Here is a 17,076-nt window from a genome sequence, read left to right as displayed (position 1 = left end):
AGTGCGCCAGAGGAAGGGTCAGTGCGCCAGAGGAAGGGTCAGTGTACCAGAGGAAGGGTCAGTGTGCCAGAGGAAGGGTCAGTGCTCCAGAGGAAGGGTCAGTGTACCAGAGGAAGGGTCAGTGCTCCAGTGGAAGGGTCAGTGCTCCAGAGGAAGGGTCAGTGCTCCAGAGGAAGGGTCAATGTACCAGAGGAAGGGTCAATGTACTAGAGGAAGGGTCAATGCTCTAGAGGAAGGGTCAATGCTCCAGAGGAAGGGTCAATGCTCCAGAGGAAGAGTGAATGCTGCAGAGGAAGGGTCAATGCTCCAGAGGAAGGGTCAATGCTCCAGAGGAAGGGTCAATGCACCAGAGAGATGGGCTTTGATGGAGGAATTGATGTACTCAGAGGGATGAATTTCGATGGGAGAGTTAATGTACCAGAGGGAGGGGCTATGTTGGGACAAAAGGTCTTTTTTCAATCACTAAATTCGCTTCAATGCAAATAAACACAGAAAATACTGGAAATTTCCAGAGGGTCAGCTGGCATCTGAATGGAGAGGGCAGGTGAAATGGTTTAGCTGTATTGATAATAGGTCTGATAGTCTCTCCTGAATATTGAATTGTCACTTCATTTAGACACTGAGGACCTTGCTGTTTATTTCCAGCATGTTCTGTTCTTATTTCAGACTTCAAACATTCAGGTGCCCTTTATATCGCTGTCTCCCTCATAACATCTGTCACTAAACGTCAAAGTCATTCATTGCATTGGAAACAATTTGGGACCTTTTTAAGAGACACGAGGGTCGATTTTAACCCCAGGTGACATTGGCCGGGAGCTATGCGGTGCGATCGGCCTGCCTGCCCAAGGTCCTTGGTGCGAGGCCTGAGCCCTTTTGAGGGCCAGGCGTCAGTCCACATGTCCAGTGAATTATGAGCACAGTTCCAGTGCTCACAAGCAGAGCCGGGGGAGGGGCCAACAGTACCTGTACCAGCGGTCTCACGCATAGCCCAGACAGAAAGAAAGACTTGCATTTATATAGCGCCTTTCACGGCCACCGGACGTCTCAAAGCGCTTTACAGCCAATGAAGTATTTCTGAAGTGGAGTCACTGTTGTAATGTGGGAAACGTGGCAGCCAATGTACGCACAGCAAGCTCCCACAAACAGCAATGTGATAATGACTGGATAATCTGCTTTTTTGTTATGTTGGTTGAGGGATAAATATTGGCCAGGACACTGGGGATAACTCCCCTACTCTTCTTCGAAATAGTGCCATGGGATCTTTTACATCCACCTGAGAGAGCAGACGGGGCCTCGGTTTAATGTCTCATCTGAAAGATGGCACCTCCGACAGTGCAGCACTCCCTCAGCACTGCACTGGAGTGTCAGCCTAGCTTTATGAGCTCAAGTCCCTGGAGTGGGACTTGAACCCACAACCTTCTGACTCAGAGATGAGTGTGCTACCAACTGAGTCACTGATGACACTTAAACAGAGACAGAAATTATATCCTCGAGGCAGCCAATCGTGGGGGCTGTGGGTGGGGGGGGTATTGGTCACCGATCCTCCCTTATCAAAAGAACTAAAACTGACTTTGCGAGGAGCCGGCTGCAGCGGACCCTTTAAGAACCACTGGTTAGATCGCTCAGCACCAGGTACCAACGGTGGAGTCATTGCGGTGCATGCTCTGCCCGCTGGTACCTCAAAATTACATTGGAGTCCTATGCGCATCAGAGGCTCCCGCCTGAAACAGGCAGGTGCCGAGGACGCCCATGTAGAGTCACCAACCAAACTGGCAGTGGGTGGGAACGGAGTAGTAATTGAATATCCAAGATTTTCAGAGCGTTACCACCCCATTCCTGCTGGGTGGATCGGCCCAATGTTAAACTGCTCTGTAAATGCAACTTTTTCTTTCTCTACCCCAGTCAGTGTTACAAGGTTTCCACCAGTCACTGTTACTATTGATCAATAATCTATAAAAAAGAAACACCTGTAGTGAAGGCCTAAGATAATGCAGGACATAAAGAAAATAGCAGTGTTCCATCAATGCCCCAAGTACTGGTGATGAGTGCTCTGGGCCCCACACTCGCAGCTCCAGCCATGGCCGGCTTCCACTCACTCGGAGAATGGTTACTAGTGACCAGAAGGGAGGGATTCCAAGATGCCCAATGTTCACACAGATCAGCTGGCATTGCGAGGGGGATGCCCTCCATCCGTAGCATATGTGGAGTAACAAGGGAGCAGCGAGTTGCCAGTCATATCAACGCCAGTCCTGTGCTATCAGGCAGCGGGGTACACAAGTGGCAAAAAGCACCACCTCTGGATGGTATGAGCACGCAGTGACCCGAGAAAAGGCCACCCTGGCACTGACACAGGCATAATCTCAGGTAGTGACACTGCTGCTACCCCTGCCAGTGGCCAGTTGGTTATGAGCTCAGGCCAACATCCCCAGCATCGAAGCTTTGACCACGCTCGATCAGCTCCGATGGACGGGCCACATCGTCCGCATGCCCGATACAAGACTCCCAAAACAAGCGCTCTACTTGGAGCTCCGACACGGCAAGAGAGCCCCAGGTGGGCAGAGGAAATGCTTCAAGGACACCCTCAAAGCCTCCTTGAAAAAGTGCAACAACCCCACCGACACCTGGGAATCCCTGGCCCAAGGCCGCTCAAAGTGGAGGAGAAGCATCTGGGAAGACGCCGAACACCTCGAGGCTCTTCGCCGGGAGCAAGCAGAAGCCAAGCGCAAGCAGCGCACGTCAACCCAAGCACCCCACCCACCTGCCCCTTCAACCACCATCTGCCCCACCTGTAACAGAGACTGTAGGTCCCGCATTGGACTCATCAGTCACCTGAGAACTCATTTTTAATGTGGAAGCAAGTCATCCTCGGTTCCGAGGGACTGCCTAAGAAGAGGAGGTTATGAATAGATCCAACTGTGCTACTCCCTCAGCTCAGGGGCTGACATAGGGCACTGACCCCTACCGTTAACGGAAGAGACACTAATGCAGGAGCGCAGTTGCAGTGCAGCCTCTTCCTGAAGTTAAAAAGGTTTTGTTTTCAAACATTTAAAATAAGTACATAAGTAAGCTAAACATGAATAATTTACGAGACAACACATCAATCAAGTTGGCAGCAATTTTCCACTATTTCCCTGACTCTTTTACCTTTTTAAAGGCAAACTTGGGCCATGACGTTAAAATCTGTGTCAAACGGCAGAGGACATGGACTAGAGCCAATGAATGTGGCCTGTCCAGATGAACTCTCAATGGTCAGTAGGTATACACACCGACTATTTATCACCCTCAGTGAAACCTTGGTGCTGCCCTTTACAAAACAGCAATAACCATTACTGCTCAATTCCCCATTACACTTCCTGCCACTTACCCATGTCTAATGTTGTATTAGGAATCTTACCAGAGTCGCTGGAGCACTGAGTGTACTCTGGGGAGCAGTACATCTGTACTGGCAGAAAGTTATTGTTCCCCCGTGGCATATAGAAGGGAACAGTCAATTCCACTGCATGGCCACTCACTGGGTAAATCAATGGCTGCTGTAATCAGAGAGAATATTAAAGTCAAGACACAATGTACCGAAACCCAATCCCCGAGCGTTACAATATATAGAGACCCCAATCCCTTCAAATCCTGCACAATCCATACCATCCAATTCCAGGATCCAGAGCCAATCCACACCATTCAAATGCAGGATACAAGTCTAGTTAAGCACTGACATTACCCAGAAGAAGCTGCTGAAAGGTACTGTCCCAGGGACCGCACTGGGCCAAGGGGTTCCAGGGACCGCAGTGGGGCAAGGCGTCCCACTTTTAAAAAAAAATTCGTTTATGGGATGTGGGCATCGCTGGCACGCCAGCATTTATTGCCCATCCCTAATTGCCCTCGAGAAGCTGCCTTCTTGAATCGCTGTAGTCCGTGTGGCTGTTAGTGAGGGAGTTCCAGGATTTTGACCGAGCAGCGATGAAGGGTTGGCGATATACTTCTAAGTCAGGATGGTGTGTGACTTGGAGGGGAACTTGGAGGTGGTGGTGTTCCCATGTGCCTGCTGCCCTTGTCCTTCTAGGTGGAACAGGTCGTGGGTTTGGGAGGTGCTGCCGAAGAAGCCTTGGTGAGTTGCTGCAGTGCATCTTGTAGATGGTACACACTGCAGCCACGGTGCGCCAATGGTGGAGACAGTGAATGTTTAAGGTGGTGGATGGGGTGCCAATCAAGCGGGCTGCTTTGTCCTGGATGGTGTCGAGCTTCTTGAGTGTTGTTGGAGCTGCACTCATCCAGGCAAGTGGAGAGTATTCCATCACACTCCTTACTTGTGCCTTGTAGATGGTGGAATGGCTTTGGGGAGTCAGGAGGTGAGGGCAAGGTGTCCCAGAGACTGCAGTGGGGCGAGGTGTCCCAGGGACTGCAGTGGGGCGAGGTGTCCCAGGGACTGCAGTGGGGCGAGGTGTCCCAGGGACTGCAGTGGGGCGAGGTGTCCCAGGGACTGCAGTGGGGCGAGGTGTCCCAGGGACTGCAGTGGGGCGAGGTGTCCCAGGGACTGCAGTGGGGCGAGGTGTCCCAGGGACTGCAGTGGGGCGAGGTGTCCCAGGGACTGCAGTGGGGCGAGGTGTCCCAGGGACTGCAGTGGGGCGAGGTGTCCCAGGGACTGCAGTGGGGCGAGGTGTCCCAGGGACTGCAGTGGGGCAAGGTGTCCCAGGGACCTTTAAAAAAAAATTCATTTATGGGATCTGGGCGTCGCTGACAAGGCCAACATTTGTTGCCCATCCCTAATTGCCCTCGAGAAGGTGGTGGTGAGCTGCCTTCTTGAACCACTGCAGTCCATGTGGTGAAGGTACTCCCACAGTGCTGTTAGGTAGGGAGTTCCAGGATTTTGACCCAGTGACGAAGAAGGATCGGCGATATACTTCTAAGTCAGGATGGTGTGTGACTTGGAGGGGAACTTGGAGGTGGTGGTGTTCCCATGCACCTGCTGCCCTTGTCCTTCTAGGTGGAAGAGGTCACAGGTTTGGGAAGTGCTGCCGAAGAAGCCTTGGTGAGTTGCTGCAGTGCATCTTGTAGATGGTACACACTGCAGCCATGGTATGCCGGTGGTGGAGGGAGTGAATGTTTAAGGTGGTGGATGGGGTGCCAATCAATCAGGCTGCTTTGTCCTGGATGGTGTCGAGCTTCTTGAGTGTTGTTGGAGCGGCACTCATCCAGGCAAGTGGAGAGTATTCCATCACACTCCTTATTGTAGATGGTGGCAAGGCTTTGGGGAGTCAGGAGTTGAGGGCGAGGTGCCCCAGGGGCTGCAGTGGGGCGAGGCGCCCCAGGGGCTGCAGTGGGGCGAGGCGCCCCAGGGGCTGCAGTGGGGCGAGGCGCCCCAGGGACCGCAGTCAGGGAAGACTATTGTCTTGCTATTCCCCTATGGTTTTGAAAATCTTCAAATATGGAGAGGAGCTAAAGTGCAAATCCGTTTGGTCACTATTAAAATTCCAGATTAACTGAATGAGATAGATTTAGACATTGTTATTTTGCCCCGACCTTTTTTCTATCACTTTCGACAATCCGTAAATTTGCTTCGGCACTGATATGTTCTGACAAGTTTTCTGCGGAGTCAAGTTCCATCCTTGGAAGTCCAGCCTGTTAGACAACAGGACAATTACACAGAAAACCTCCATATTAACAATAAATTGTAGTTCTGAACTGTTACATAAACAGTCAACAATACGATTCTTGTGTGAATATTACTTTGGCAGACTTAAAGAAACTTCCCGTATGAAATTATATTCTGCAAAGGCACTAATATCACTGGTCTTTCTTGGCCCAGTTGGTCATAGCACCACGGTGTGATACTGTGCCATAGAGAGAAGGTCCCAAGTTTAAACTTGGTCTGTGTTGAGTTAATCGATCTCAGCAAGGGAGTAGCTAGGTGGGGTGGGGTAACTCAACCAGCCCTCCTGCCTTTAATTACCCCTTCTGGGCAGGGTGTGGTTTGTGTCCCTGGTTAAATGAATACCCTTCTGGCATTCATTGTCCAAGCTGACACATGATAAATGGCCAATTGGTTGAGATACTGGGGACAGCCTAAGGAAGCATGGAGTAATTATCCAAGTTTGCCCTCCCATCGCGTGGCTGTCAGTGAGTGGAAAATCAGCCATCCCAGGAATTGTCCGAAACCTAAATCCCTGATATCTATCTGCTCCTGTCCTGCAAAGTTCTGTGATGAGGGTAAAATTATTCCTCAAAACCTCAGGAAAACCCAACTCTTTCAGCAAAGTGAGCAGAAAATTGGAAAGAGACATCCATAAATTGCTATTCGAGATTTCAAAGCCAAATTCCTACATAACTCAGCACAGTCACTGTAACTGTGGCAGCTACATGTAAACAAAAATCACTGCGCTCTCATTACATCAACAGTGCCGCCATTTGGATCTCAACACTGTCCCAATAAATGGCTGAAAAGTACCATCTGGTGAAATCAATAAGCGCACACAGATACGGGGAGATGGGGTGGCGGGGAGCGGTGTAGTGTTACAATCAACGGCATGGCCGAAAATCTCGAACTGCTAAAGTTGCCCTTACCTCTGACTCATCGTTGAGGAGCAGCTGCCGAATCAATGTTGCAATGGTGTAATACAGAAGGAGGAGCACGATGGGGTTCAGAATGACGGGCCAGTGCAGCCCATGGTGGGTCAGCAGTTGCCATGGTTCCGACATGTTGGTGTTGATCACTGCCGTCATACCAACCAACCTGAGTCAAGAAAAAGGAGAAATTCATTATAAGATATTGTGCACTCACTAGAACCCTATCAACATAGGGACAAGGAGTCGGTCATTCAGCCCCTCGAGCCTGTTCCCCCAATCAATTCGATCATGGTTGATCTGTACCTCAACTCTATTTATTCTCTTTTGATCCATTTCCCTTGATACCCTTACCTAACAAAAATTCAACAATCTCAGTCTTAAACATTTCAATTGCCCCCCAGCATCAACAGCCTTTTGGGGGAGAGAGTTCCAGATCACGGTGTAGAACCTGTTGATTTCCATGAAATGGAAGTCGGACGCGTTCTACAAGGTGCGGGCAATCCCAGGCGGTGGAGATAACAATCTATCCTATGAAATGTCAACTCTACCAGTATCCTCAGTTCCCTTTCAACTTCACTTTAACTACTTATACACCATTGAAAGAATAGCTGTGACTTCTATCTTTCTTTGTGCACCTATCTGTCCCCAATTTAATTCGCTCAATTACAGATTTTATCAAACTCCTTTTCTAGGTGCCTGGCTACTTCTGACTTGACTGCTCTCTGCTTTATTATCTGATTATTTTATCTTGGGTTTGTTAATCCAAGTTATTAAAAATAGAGTAGGAACAGTGGTGGGGGGGGGTGGGGGGGGGTGGTCTCAGCACCGATCCCAGTGGCAGTGGGGGTCCCAGCCCCGATCCCAGTGATAGTGGGGGGTCCCAGCGCTGATCCCAGTGGCAGTGGGGGGGGTTCCAACACTGATCCCAGTGATAGTGGGGGGTCTCAGCGCTGATCCCAGTGGCAGTGGGGGGGGGGGGGTCCCAGCACTGATCCCAGTGATAGTGGGGGGGGGGGGTCCCAGCACTGATCCCAGTGATAGTGGGGGTCCCAGCACGGATCCCAGTGATAGTGGGGGTCCCAGCACGGATCCCAGTGGCAGTGGTGGGGGTACCAACACTGAACCCAGTGATAGTGGGGGGTCCCAGCACTGATCCCAGTGGTAGTGGGGGTCCCAGCACCGATCCCCAGTGATAATGGGAGTCCCAGAACCGATCCCAGTGATAGTGGGGGCCTCAGCACTGATCCCAGTGATAGTGGGGGTCTCAGCACTGACCCCAGTGATATTGGGGGGTCCCAGCACTGATCCCCTGTGATAGTGGGGGTCCCAGCACTGATCCCCTGTGATAGTGGGGGTCCCAGCACTGATCCCAGTGAGAGTGGGGGTCCCAGCACTGATCCCAATGAGAATGGGGGTCCCAGCACTGATCCCAGTGATAGTGGGGGGTCCCAGCGCTGATCCCAGTGGCAGTGGGGGGGGTTCCAACACTGATCCCAGTGATAGTGGGGGGTCTCAGCGCTGATCCCAGTGGCAGTGGGGGGGGGGGTCCCAGCACTGATCCCAGTGATAGTGGGGGGGGGGGCCCCAGCACTGATCCCAGTGATAGTGGGGGTCCCAGCACGGATCCCAGTGATAGTGGGGGTCCCAGCACGGATCCCAGTGGCAGTGGTGGGGGTACCAACACTGAACCCAGTGATAGTGGGGGGTCCCAGCACTGATCCCAGTGATAGTGGGGGTCCCAGCACCGATCCCCAGTGATAATGGGAGTCCCAGAACCGATCCCAGTGATAGTGGGGGTCTCAGCACTGATCCTAGTGATAGTGGGGGTCTCAGCACTGACCCCAGTGATATTGGGGGGTCCCAGCACTGATCCCCTGTGATAGTGGGGGTCCCAGCACTGATCCCCTGTGATAGTGGGGGTCCCAGCACTGATCCCAGTGAGAGTGGGGGTCCCAGCACTGATCCCAATGAGAGTGGGGGTCCCAGCACTGATCCCAGTGAGAGTGGGGGTCCCAGCACTGATCCTAGTGAGAGTGGGGGTCCCAGCACTGATCACAGTGATAGTGGGTGTCCCAGCCCCGATCCCAGTGATACTGGTGGTCCCAGCACCGATCCCCAGTGATAGTGGGGGGGTCTCAGCACTGATCCCAATGATATTGGGGGGTCCGAGCACTGATCCCCTGTGATAGTGGGGGTCCCAGCACTGATCCCAGTGAGGGTGGGGTGTCCCAGCACTGATCCCAGTGAGGGTGGGGTGTCCCAGCACTGATCCCAGTGAGGGTGGGGTGTCCCAGCACTGATGCCAGTGAGAGTGGGGGTCCCAGCACTGATCCCAGTGATAGTGGGGGGTCCCAGCACGGATTCTAGTAATAGTGGGGGGTCCCAGCACTGATCCCAGTGGCAGTGGGGGGGGGTCCCAGCACCGATCCCAGTGATCGTGGGAGTCCCAGCACTGAACCCAGTGATCGTGGGGGTCCCAGCACCGATCCCAGTGATAGCGGGGAGGTCCCAGCACCGCTCCCAGTGATAGCGGGGTCGTCCCAGCACTGATCCCAGTGATAGTAGGTGTCCCAGCACTGAACCCAGTGATCGTGGGGGTCCCAGCACTGATCCCAGTGATAGTGGGGGTCCCAGCACTGATCCCAGTGATAGTGGGGGTCCCAGCACTGATCCCAGTGATAGTGGGGGTCCCAGCACTGATCCCCTGTGATAGTGGGGGTCCCAGCACTGATCCCCTGTGATAGTGGGGGTCCCAGCACTGATCCCAGTGATAGTGGGGGTCCCAGCACTGATCCCAGTGATAGTGGGGGTCCCAGCACCGATCCCCAGTGATAGTGGGGGTCCCAGCACCGATCCCAGTGATAGTGGGGGGGGGGGGTCCCAGCACTAATCCCAATGATATTGGGGCATTCCAACACTGATCCCAGTGATAGTGGGGGGTCCCAGCACTGATCCCAGTGATAGTGAGGGTCCCAGCACTGATCTCAGTGATAGTGGGAGTCCCAGCACCGATCTCAGTGATAGTGGGGGTCCCAACACCGATCCCAGTGATAGTGGTGGTCCCAGCACTGATCCCAGTGATAGTGGGGATCCCAGCACTGATCCCAGTGATAGTGGGGGTCCCAGCACTGATCCCAGTGATAGTGGGGGTCCCAGCACTGATCCCAGTGATAGTGGGGTCCCAGCACTGATCCCAGTGATAGTGGGGGTCCCAGCACTGATCCCAGTGATAGTGGGGGTCCCAACACTGATCGTGGGGGTCCCAACACCGATCCCAGTGGCAGTGGGGGTTCCAGCACCGATCCTTGTGATAGTGGGGGTCCCAACACCGATCCCAGTGGCAGTGGGGGTTCCAGCACCGATCCCAGTGGTAGTGGGGGTTCCAGCACCGATCCTTGTGATGGTGGTGGTCCCAACACCGATCCCAGTGGCAGTGGGGGTTCCAGCACCGATCCTTGTGATAGTGGGGGTCCCAGCACCGATCACTGTGTTGATGCTCTATGTTGACATCAGTCTCCTAACAAATACTCACTGTTTTCTTTCCTTCAGCCGACACCTTATTCATTTTTCACCTCGAGGAGGGAAACGTTGAGGGAACTGAAAACATTGTTTTCAGTTAAAGCCTTTTATGAGTAACTTTATCAAATGCCTCATGTAATCAAAGTCCACCATATCTCATGGTTTTCCAATGTCCACAGTGGCGTCATTTCCTCAAAAAAGTTAAGGTGGTCCTTCAGGCAGGATATTGGCTTTCTACAGCTATGATGGCTATTATTGATTGTATTATTTTTATACAATCGTCCCTCAAGTTGCCTTTATTTTACCAAACATTGTTAGATCAATGGGTCTGCAGTTCCCAGTTTAGGTTTGTCTCCTTTCTTGAATACGGGTACAGTACTATGTTAGCTCGATTCCAATCTACTGGGACCTCATCCGCACTCATCACTCTCTTGTCATGATTCCTGGCATCAAAGTGTCAGCCGTGGCTCAGTTGGTAGCACTCTCACTTGAGTCAGAACGTCATGGGTTCAAGTCTCACTACTAACACTTGAGCCCACAATTTAGTCTGACACTCTGAGCTTATCTTGTCCATGTGACCCACCTCCTGCTCCTTCAACCCTATTCCCAATAAACTGCTGACCACCCAATTTCCCTTCCTGGCCCCCATGTTAGCTGATATTGTTAAGGGTTCACTCTCCTCATATACTGATCAATGTTCCTCCTAATTTCTTTTTTTTTTAAGGTGCGGGGCACCTTTAACGGGCTGCGCAGCCCATTAAAAGTTTCGGGACTGGAAGGCAGTGGGAATGTTGGTACTACTGACCCCCTCCCCTTCAAATCTGCCGTCATCAACCCCCTCCTCAAATAACCCACCCTTGTCCCCATTGTCCTTGCAAACTACCACCCCATCTCCAACCTCCCTTTCCTCTCCAAATTCCTATCACCTCCCAAATCCGTGCCCATCTTTCCTGCAACTCTATGTTTGAACCCCTCCAACAAGGTTTCCGTCCCTGCTACAGTACTCAAACAGCCCTTATCAAAGTCACAAATGACATCCTATGTGATTGTGACCGTGGTAAACTATCACTCCTCATCCTGCTCAACCCCTCTGCAGCCTATGACATGGTTGACCACACCAGTATCCTCCAATGCCTTTTCTCTGTCATCCAGCTGGGTGGGACTGCTCTCGCCTGGACCCACCTTATCTGTCCAATCATAGCCAAAGAATCACCTACATTGGCTTCTCTTCCCACTCCAGCACTGTTAGCTCTGGTGTCCCCCAAGGATTTATCCTTGGCCCCTCTCCTATTTCTCATCTACATGCTGCATTTCGGCGACATCATCGGAAAACACAATGTAGGTTGGTGACACCCAGCTCTACTTCAGCACCACCTCTCTCGATGCCTCCACCTACCTGTGTCCTAATATCTCCTTAATGTGGCTCAGTGTCAAATTTTGTTTGAGAATGATTCTGTCGTTTTACTACATTAAAGGTGCTATATAAATGTAAGTTGTTGTTGTTACTGCAGTGCAGCACTGACGGAGTGCTGCATTGTCATGGTATGTTGCCTCCCTGGTGCAAGGGTCAAGGATGTCTCGGCGCGGGTGCAGAACATTCTGGAGGGGGAGGGGGAACAGCCAGTTGTCGTGATACATGTTGGTACCAACGACGTAGCTAAAAAAAGGGAAGAGGTCCTACAAGTAGAATTTAGGGAGTTAGGAGCCAAGCTAAAAAGTAGGACCTCGAAGGTAGTAATCTCTGGATTACTACCAGTGCCACGTGCTAGTAAGAGTACAGAGAACAGGATAGTTAGGCTAAATACGTGGCTTGAGCAGTGGTGTAAGAGGGAGGGTTTTAAATTTTTGAGGCATTGGAACCAGTTTTGTGGTAGGTGTGACCTATACAAAAGGGACGGTCTACACCTGTGCAGAGATGGAACTGATGTTCTCGGGGTAATTTTTGATAAAGCAGTTCGGGAGCATTTAAACTAGTATGGCAGGGGGCTAGAAACCTATGTAGTGAAATAGAGGAAAGTGAAAGGCAGACAGAAATAAATGGTAAAAGGGTGAGGAACAAAAAACAAAGGGCCAAACTAATTCATAAAAAATGTGAGCATAAAAAAAGCCTGAGGGTTTTATACCTTAATGCGAGAAGCATCAGGAACAAGGTAGATGAATTAGCTGTGGAAATAGAGGTTAATAATTATGATCTAATTGGGATTACGGAAACATGGTTGCAGGGTGAGCAGGGCTGGGAGCTTAACATACAGGGGTATTCAGTATTTAGGAAGGATCGACAAAAAAGAAAGGGAGGAGGGGTAGCATTGCTAGTAAAAGAGGGGATAAATGCAATTGAAAAGAAGGATATTAACTCAGTTAATACAGAATCTATATGGGTGGAGCTAAGAAATAGCGAGGGGCGAAAAACATTAATAGGAGTGGTATATAGGCCTCCAAATAGTAAAATAGAGGTTAGGGAGGGCATCACGAGGGAAATTAGAGAAGCGTGCAATAAGAGCACAGCTGTCATCATAGGTGACTTTAACTTACATATAGATTGGACTAGCCTAATCAGTAAAAATAATGAGGAGGAGGAATTCCTTGAGTGTTTAAGGGATGGTTATCTGGATCAATATGTCGAGGAACCAACTCGGGAACAGGCTATATTGGACTGGGTACTGTGCAATGAGAAGGGACTAATCAGTAATCTTGTTGTACGGGGACCCTTGGGTCAGAGCGATCATAACATGATCGATTTCTCACTCGAAATGGAGAGCGAAGAAATTGACTCAGAGACTAAGGTCCTGAATTTAAACAAGGGGAATTATGATGCCATGAGACGGGAACTGAGTAGGTCTGATTGGACAACGTTCCTGGGAGGACTGGAGGTAGATAAACAATGGCAAACATTTAAAGATAGAATGACAAAATTGCAAAAATTGTTTATACCAATCTGGCATAAAAGGAAATCTAAAAAGGTGACTCAACCGTGGATAACAGGGGAAATTAGAGACAGCATAAAATCCAAAGATAGGGCGTATAAAATAGCCAAAAAAAGCGCCAGAGCGGAAGATTGGGAACAGTTTAAGATAGAGCAAAGGAGGGCAAAGGGCATGATCAAGAGGGGCAAAATAGCTTACGAAAACAAGCTGGCGGAAAATATAAAAACTAACTCCAAAAGCTTTTATAAATATATCAAAAGGAAAAGACTGGTGAAAACCAAAGTTGGTCCATTGCAGTCAGATACGGGGGAATATATAATGGGAAATAAGGAAATGGCAGATCAACTAAATGCATACTTTGGGTCAGTCTTTACGAAGGAAGACACAAAAAACCTCCCTGGGATATCGGGAAAAATAGGGACATTGGCAAAGGAGGAACTGACGCAAATCAATATCTCTAAGGATATGGTGTTAAGGAAGCTAAAGGGATTGAAGGTGGACAAATCCCCAGGGCCTGATAACATGCATCCTAGGGTACTGAAGGAGGTGGCCCTAGAGATAGCGGATGCACTAAGGATGATTTTTCAGAATTCATTAGACTCGGGAACAGTGCCGATGGATTGGAGGGTAGCTAACGTTACCCCACTATTCAAAAAGGGGGGTAGGGAAAAAGCAGGTAATTACAGACCTGTAAGCCTTACATCAGTTGTGGGCAAAATGCTGGAGTCCATCATTAAGGATGAAATAGCGGAGCACTTAGCAAATGGGGACAGGATAGGACAGAGTCAACATGGATTTACAAAGGGTAAATCGTGCTTGACTAATCTATTGGAATTTTTTGAGGGAGTAACTGGTAGAATAGATGGGGGAGAGCCAGTAGATGTGGTGTACCTGGACTTCCAAAAGGCCTTCGATAAGGTCCCACATAAAAGATTAGCATGGAAAATTGAGGCTCATGGGATAAAGGGGAAAGTTTTGGCGTGGATAGGGAACTGGCTGTCAGATAGAAAACAGAGAGTTGGAATAAACGGCTCATTTTCTGAATGGCAGGCAGTAACAAGTGGGGTACCACAGGGATCTGTCCTGGGCCCCCAGCTGTTCACAATTTACATTAATGACCTGGATCAGGGAGTCGGATGCAGCATTTCCAAATTTGCAGACGACACTAAACTAGGAGGGGGGGTGGGCTCAGAGGAAGAGACCAGGAAGCTCCAGAGCGATTTGGACAGACTGGGCGATTGGGCGGATAAATGGCAGATGCACTATAATGTGGACAAGTGCGAAGTTATCCACCTTGGGTGCAGGAACGGGAGGGCAAATTATTATTTAAATGGCAATAGATTGGGAGAGGGGGAAGTACAGAGAGACCTGGGTGTTCTTGTACACCAGTCACTGAAGGCGAGCATGCAGGTGCAACAGGCGGTCAAGAAGGCAAACGGTATGCTGGCCTTCATAGCAAAAGGGTTAGAATACAGGAACAGGGATACCTTGCTGCAGCTGTACAGGGCACTGGTGAGACCACACCTCGAGTACTGTGTACAGTTTTGGTCGCCTCATCTGAGGAAGGATGTTCTTGCCATGGAGGGGGTGCAGCGGCGATTCACCAGGCTGATACCAGGAATGGCGGGAATGACCTATGAGGAGAGACTATGTAGTTTAGGGATGTACACACTGGAGTTTAGAAGATTGAGAGGGGACCTCATAGAAGTGTATAAAATTCTGACAGGTCTAGACAGACTGGATGCAGAAGGAATGTTTCCCTTGGCGGGTGAGAACAGAACTAGAGGACATAATTTAAGGATAAGGGCTAAACCATTTAGGACAGAGATGAGGGGGAATTTCTTCACTCAGAGAGTGGTGAACCTGTGGAACTCATTGCCACAGAGGGCAGTGTACGCCAGCTCATTAAATATATTTAAGAGGGAATTAGATATATTTCTACGGGCAAAAGGGGTTAAGGGTTACGGAGAGAAGGCGGGGACGGGATACTGAATTAAAGGATCAGCCATGATCTCATCGAATGGCGGAGCAGGCACGAAGGGCCGAATGGCCTACTCCTGCTCCTATCTTCTATGTATCTATGTATCTAGGTGTCATCTCTTGGATGAGACAGTAAACTGAAACTGAGGCCCTGCCTGCCCTCAGATGGACATTTACACCTCAACCAACATCTCAAACAGATTATTTGGTCATTTACCTCATTACTGTTTGCGAGACCTTGCTGTGCACAAATTGGCTGCTGTGTTTCCCTGCATTACAACAGTGACAATGTAAACCCTAGACCCAAACTTGGTAAAACAGGGAAAAAACCTGCCTTAACCAGGGCCAGTCCAAAGGGAGTAGTAGAGTTCCATACACTAGTCCACCGCCCACCCTGTCCCTCACAAGTGTTCCACAGCTTTACCTCACAATGAATATACTTGAAATAGAAACAAAAAACTTTTGAATGTTCTAGGCAACTTGGGATGTCCATTTGAAACCAAAGTATTGCCCTCTTTCTCTTCACAAATTACCTGGTAAAAGTTTTTTATCGCTTGGTTATTAGGAAACAGGTATGACAATGGAGTAGGAGTTTCTCTCGAAACATTATAACCCTACCTCGCACAAATATCATCAGGTGGAAGCAGCCCCTGAAAGAGAGGTAACTGGTAGAGGTAGATTACAGCCAGGTGTCCTCCACTGAAGAAGACCATCAATAGACACAAGAGTTTGAAGAAGAACAGGCTGAAGACTCGACCACAGGCCCACCAGGAGCATAACCCCAGGAACGTGAAGAAGTAGACCGCAGAGATGAGAGATGGGTGCACAATACCTGGAGAACAGATTTCGTCACACAGCTGGAAGGAAATACAGGACTCGCACGCAAACAGTTCTCATACTTTCAAAGATACTTCCAATCACCGTCCATCAACCAACATCACTGAAACAGATTATCTGGTAATTATCACATTGCTGTTTGTGGGACCTTGCTGTGCACAAATTGGCTGCCGTGTTTCCCTGAAGTACAACAGTGACGACACTTCAAAAGTATTTCATTGACTATGAAGCGCTTTGGGACGTCCCGAGATCGCGAAAGACGCTTTGTAAATGAAACTTCTTTCTCTCGTAGGCCATTTCTGGACCATTTTTGTTCTTGCTTTTCTTTTTGTCCTGTGGGCACTTAGACTTACATGAGCCATTGTGCCAGTTATTCCAAATTCATGTTTTGCTTCTCCTTTGCTGGCACCAATGGGTGTACCATTGGGAATTCCTGACGTGTTTGGAAGAAGAGGATTACATAGCGAAGGATGCCAGGCAAATCAGTCTGCCCAAGAGGTGCCCTGTGCAGATACCTGCAACTACAGGGAGGGGTGAAATAACCTCTTTTCCTGATGTAGTGCTGGTGAAGGCATCTCTTGCCAAAGGAAGCTGTGCCAGCAGACTCCCAAAGGCATCACTATGGTATGTAATGTTCAACTAACCAGAATCTGAATGGCTCTTCAGAAGTACCCCAGTAACAGTATGCCATGCTTTATGTGGCACTGAATGAGAGTAGGCATACCAGGGTGAGCAAGAGCCATTGTTGCCTAACTGCCCACACACATTTCTGCAGGCCCTGGCTAACAATCGCCATTAAGTGTACGATATTGTATAGATGAATCAGCAGGGAGGATTTTCCCCTCGAAATATGCTGGTGAATTATACTGGCCCATGGCAATCTACTTTCTACAGAACCATTGATGCAAGTGTTGCCAGCTTTGGCTCAGTGGGAAACACCCTCGCCTCAGTCAGAAGGTTGTGGGTTCAAGTCCCACTCCAGAGACTTGACCACAACATCTAGGCTGACACTCCAGTGCAGTACTGAGGGAGTGCTGCACTGTCCGAGGTGCCATCTCTTGGATGAGACGTTAAACCGAGGCTCCGTCAGCCTTCTCAAAGGGAGGTAAAATATCCCATGGCACTATTTCGAAGAGGAGCAGGGGAGTTCTCCCTGGTGTCCTGGCCAATATTTATCCCTCAAGGACACCCGCAAAGCCTCCTTGAAAAAGTGCAACATCCCACCGACATCTGGGAATCCCTGGCCCAAGACCGCACA

The 17,076-nt window shown here is 49.8% G+C and overlaps 1 protein-coding gene across 1 annotated transcript in view; it reads right to left on the bottom strand.

Moving 5' to 3' along the window:
- Nucleotides 1–17,076, bottom strand: part of LOC147108520 (piezo-type mechanosensitive ion channel component 2-like) — a 318,148-nt gene that overhangs the window by 187,435 nt on the left and 113,637 nt on the right. Inside the window, 4 exon segments of the mRNA XM_086004280.1 lie at nucleotides 3,395–3,530; nucleotides 5,476–5,613; nucleotides 6,556–6,724; nucleotides 15,600–15,813. Of these exon segments, the coding sequence (XP_085860406.1) occupies nucleotides 3,395–3,530; nucleotides 5,476–5,613; nucleotides 6,556–6,724; nucleotides 15,600–15,813 (657 nt within the window).

This window comes from Somniosus microcephalus, chromosome 13 (genome assembly GCF_052327205.1).
Source record: "Somniosus microcephalus isolate GS21.2 chromosome 13, FLI_Smic_1.0, whole genome shotgun sequence".
Lineage (NCBI taxonomy): Eukaryota > Metazoa > Chordata > Chondrichthyes > Squaliformes > Somniosidae > Somniosus > Somniosus microcephalus.
This window is presented reverse-complemented; position numbering and strand designations above follow the sequence as displayed.